Source organism: Topomyia yanbarensis, chromosome 2 (genome assembly GCF_030247195.1).
Source record: "Topomyia yanbarensis strain Yona2022 chromosome 2, ASM3024719v1, whole genome shotgun sequence".
Taxonomy (NCBI): domain Eukaryota; kingdom Metazoa; phylum Arthropoda; class Insecta; order Diptera; family Culicidae; genus Topomyia; species Topomyia yanbarensis.
The window spans coordinates 211460761-211465446 of record NC_080671.1 but is presented as its reverse complement, the minus strand read 5'-3'; the positions used below and the strand labels follow the sequence as shown (position 1 = coordinate 211465446).

Here is a 4686-nt window from a genome sequence, read left to right as displayed (position 1 = left end):
ACCTAGTTATACTTAACAATGGGTCGCATACACGAGTCGACCCAGCCACCGGTGCTACTTCAGCTTTCGACCTGTCAATCTGCTCCGTCACTGTGGCCTCGAAATTCACCTGGCGAACGCTTCCAGATACCTATAACAGTGACCACCTGCCCATAACCGTTTCCATCCCCGGGTTCTCACATGTTCCAACAAAAAGGCGACAATGGATTTATGACCAAGCGGACTGGACAGCTTACGAACGATTGACCGCCAACGCCATACAACCGGGCGTCGAAATGTCAATCGACCGTTTTGTCGATCATTTGATGACTGCAGCAAACACTGCAATACCCAGAAGCAGCGGAAAGGTCGGACCTAAGGCAGTTCCTTGGTGGTGTCCGGAGGTAAAAGCAGCCATAAAAAGTCGAAGAAAAGCACTCAGAGCACTGAAGCGTATCGAAATGGAGGACCCACGAAAACCTGAAGCACTGAAAAGCTTTCAGGAAGCGCGGGCAGCAACAAGAAAATCAATCCGTGATGCCAAACAACGATCGTGGGAGGAATTCGTCGCGAAAATATCCTTAAACTCCACTGCATCGGAAATGTGGCAGACAGTGAACGCGTTAAGAGGAAAACGTCAGCATCGCCCAGCCGTCATTAAACGTTCAGATGGCTACACGGATAATGCAGAAGAAGTGGCTGAAGAACTAGCAGAGCATTACAGCGCAATATCGGCAACATCCAGCTACCCTCCTTCGTTTCAAATTGAGAAGGAAAAGGCCGAACGAAACCGTTTCAACTTTTCACCCGAGACCGACGGCATCTATAACTCCGACTTCACTTTGAATGAGCTTGTATGGGCGCTCGACAGAGGACGAAGTAATTCTACAGGTCCGGATTCAGTCGGCTATCCAATGCTACAACGACTACCATTGTCGGTGAAAACTGCTTTATTGGAGCTTTTCAACAGGGTTTGGCGCAGTGGCGTATTTCCATCCTGTTGGCGAACTGGAATTATTGTGCCAATCCCAAAGCCGAATTCGAGCGACACAGGTCCATCTGCTTTCCGACCGATCACGTTAACGAGCTGTATGGCGAAGGTATTCGAGCGGATGGTGAATCGACGGTTAACTACCGAGCTTGAATCGAACGGGCGGCTAGACACTCGACAACATGCTTTCAGATCCGGCCGAGGTACTGACACATATTTTGCGGAGTTGGAGAGGACATTACCCGACCGTGACGAGCACTGTCTGATAGCATCGCTTGACTTGGCTAAGGCGTACGACACCACTTGGAGATACGGCATCCTGCGAACATTACGAAAGTGGCAGATACGCGGAAACATGATAAACATGCTCACTAGCTTTCTTTCGGAGCGAACGTTCCAGGTAAACGTCGATGGGCATTTATCGCGCAAGCTGCCGCTGGAAAATGGTGTACCACAGGGTTCTGTGCTCTCAGTTACCCTATTCCTCGTAGCAATCCAACCTATCTTCCGGGTGGTTCCGAATACCGTGACAGTGCTATTATACGCCGACGACATCCTTCTTGTAGTGCGGGGCAAAAAAGAACAACCACTCTATCGGAAACTACAGTCAGCAGTAAAAGCCGTTCATAGATGGGCGAAAAGTGTTGGATTCACGATATCAGCAACAAAATCCAGCATCTTTTACTGTAGCCCGAATGCCCGCCGTGAGCCCACGCAATCCATCAGGATAGATACAGTAGCTATACCGTCAAAAAATCAACTGAAAACCCTCGGTATCACTCTCGACAGATCGCTGAACTTCAAAGCGCATTGCAAGCTAACGAAGAAGGCGTGTGAATCCAGGCTGCGTATCCTGAAAATGATCGGAGCAAAGCTACCACGTGGTCAACGGACTTCTTTGTTACAAATCGGCTCCGCCATTGTCACTTCGCGACTATTGTATGGGATGGGACTCGTTAGTCGGGGCGGAGATGTCGTCACCAAAACTCTCGCGCCCGCCTACAACAGGATGGTAAGATTTGCATCTGGTGCATTCGTTACAAGTCCGATCTTAGCCATCATGGCCGAAGCAGGCACCTTACCATTTGATCTCCTCGTTCTCCAAAGCATAACCCGATTGTCCATCCGTTTGTTGGAAAAAAGCAGAGATAATGCGGATCTCCCACTAGTACGTCGAGCTTCCGAAGAACTGTCAGAGGTGATCGGAATGCCCTTACCAAATATTTGTACTCGAACGCGACTAGCCACCCGAAAGTGGTACGAGCCGCAGCCCCACGTCGTGTGGGATATCAAAAGAAGTGTGAATGCCGGAGATCCCTCTGAGGTGGTCCGTCCTGTCGTTCAGGAGCTCCTGAATGCTCGCTTCAGCAACTCAACGGTTGTGTATACTGACGGATCGAAAGACGACGACGCAGTAGGCGCGGGAATGTTTGGAGAACATCTCCAGCAGTCGACTGGTCTTCCGCCACAGTGCAGCGTGTTCTCAGCCGAGGCGTTTGCAATTAAAACAGCGGTAACTTCGTACTACACTTCCAACGATCTGCTAATAATGACAGACTCAGCCAGTTGTTTATCGGCAATTGAAGCTGGCACGTTCCAGCATCCGTGGATCCAGGAGATTGAAACCATGATACGACATCGTCCAATCAATCTCTGCTGGATTCCAGGACACGCTGGAATTCGCGGGAATGAAGAGGCAGACCGCCTCGCAGGAGAAGCCAGGGGTAATGCCCCTTTGCAAATAGCCATTCCGGGAGCAGACGCCAACAACCAGGTAAAATCAGCTATCCGAAATCACTGGTACCGTCGATGGTCTGCATCCACTGAAGTGAAGCTTCGCGAAATAAAATTCGATACGGTAAACTGGACTGACCGCGAGAGTTCGACTGATCAACAGTGCTCACCCGGTTGCGAATAGGGCATACCCGATTGACGCACGACTTCCTTCTGAAGAGAGAAACCCCACCAGTTTGCGACTGCTGCGGGGTAACCGTAGATGTTCGTCATATAATCCTTCAGTGCCGAAAATACGACGATGCTAGAAGGATGCACAACATCGATTCGACGAGCCTACGAGTGGCTTTAGGCAACGACACGAACACCGAAGACAAACTGCTAAGCTTCCTCAAGGAAACTAATTTGTATAAACGAATGTGAAAAATAATGAATTGTAAATTGTTTTATAATGTTGATAGGAATTTGAAAACTAATTTTCTTCCGACACGAATGCACCGTTTGGTGTAAAGTGTCGTTAATAAACAACAACAACAACAACAACAACAACAAATCGGTGTTTTTCGCGATATTCGCGGCTTATTTTTCGACGAAAACACGAGTGAAGTGATTCTCCAGTGACTAACGTTGAAAGAATTGTGAAAATCGGTGAAGAAACGGCTAAATTAAGTGGTTTTTAGTTTTTACCCACGCGGTACTAAGGCATAAATAAACAGCCATCGCAGTGCTACCTACTGGGCCGACCGGCCCGTGTCATTCACTCGCTGTGGATGCCGGTCGCGTGTGTGACGGTGTGCTGAACGGGGGATATTTTTGAAGCCGTAAAAAAGTGAAAAGTTTTTAAAAATATTGAAATTTTTTTTTTGACGTTGGATTTGGTGGTATTTGAGATACCAATACAGTGTGTATCAATATTAGTACGGTACAGTGCGTGTCAAAAGTGTTGGAACGGCACAAAAATCAAAATCGTCAAAGTGCGTTTTTCTTGCTCGTATTACTATCTAGTGGCTGCGTAGAAGCTAGTAAGCGAACAGATTCATCACTGCGCACCTACAGTGTGTCCCAAAATTGTGGGAACACTTGTAAAAAGTCGACGTTGAGGGGGCAATTAAGGTAGGATCTTTCTTTTTTTGCCTTTTTGTCTATTTGGGGATGGTATCGGGTGACCGTGCCAAAGAGTATTTTCCAACGTCTGGTGGTGTAATCCAAGATGGCGGCCGCTAGTAGCGGTGATCCGGGTGGGTCGAGAACGAGAAGACTACCAGAGTACATGGACCCAACGAACAAATTTGGTGAACTGACATTCCTGCAGCTGACAGGTAAAGACGGCGTACCATTGCCAAGAAACCCGTTTATCATTGGAAAATCGGTTGAGGTTGCCGCTGGAGGTCCAATTGAAGGTGCGAATACCGAAGCTCAGGGGACACGGTATACCCTTCGAGTTCGGAACCCAGCCCATGTTGCCAAACTTATGAAAATGACCAAGCTCATGGACGGTACTGATGTTGTGGTTGAATCCCATCCGAATCTGAACGTAAGCAGATGCGTAATTTCCTGCTACGATCTGATTCACTTGGAAGAAAAGGAAGTCTTACAAGAAATTCTAAGCCAGGGAGTGATTCGTGTGCAGCGAATTACACGTAAAGAAGTCGAAAACAGAGGGAATACGCCAGCACTCATCTTGACTTTCTGCAAGACCACATACCCGGAATACATGAAAATCGGTTTGCTTCGCGTCCCAACTCGCCCGTATTTCCCAAACCCGATGCTCTGTTATGGTTGCTTTAAATACGGCCATACGCGTGTTCAGTGTCCTGGCCCGCACCGTTGTCCTAACTGCTCTGGAGAACATCAAAGCGAAGAAAAATGTCGAGCACCCCAGTTTTGCCTAAATTGTAAAGGAGATCACCAACCAACAAGCCGCCAATGTCCAAATTACAAAAAGGAAGTAGAGGTCATCAAAATAAAAATCCGCGACAATT

General features: G+C 47.9%; 1 protein-coding gene across 1 annotated transcript; it reads left to right on the top strand.

The window, feature by feature from the left end:
• Window positions 1-1325: 1325 nt before the first annotated feature.
• Window positions 1326-2888, top strand: LOC131680021 (uncharacterized). Its single transcript, XM_058960754.1, has one exon. It carries the CDS (start codon window positions 1326-1328, stop codon window positions 2886-2888), a length of 1563 nt encoding a protein of 520 aa, XP_058816737.1.
• Window positions 2889-4686: the final 1798 nt, after the last annotated feature.

Coding starts and splice junctions, on each gene's coding strand:
- LOC131680021 (XM_058960754.1), top strand. CDS start 1,326: ATGATAAACATGCTCACTAGCTTTCTTTCGGAGCGAACGTTCCAGGTA.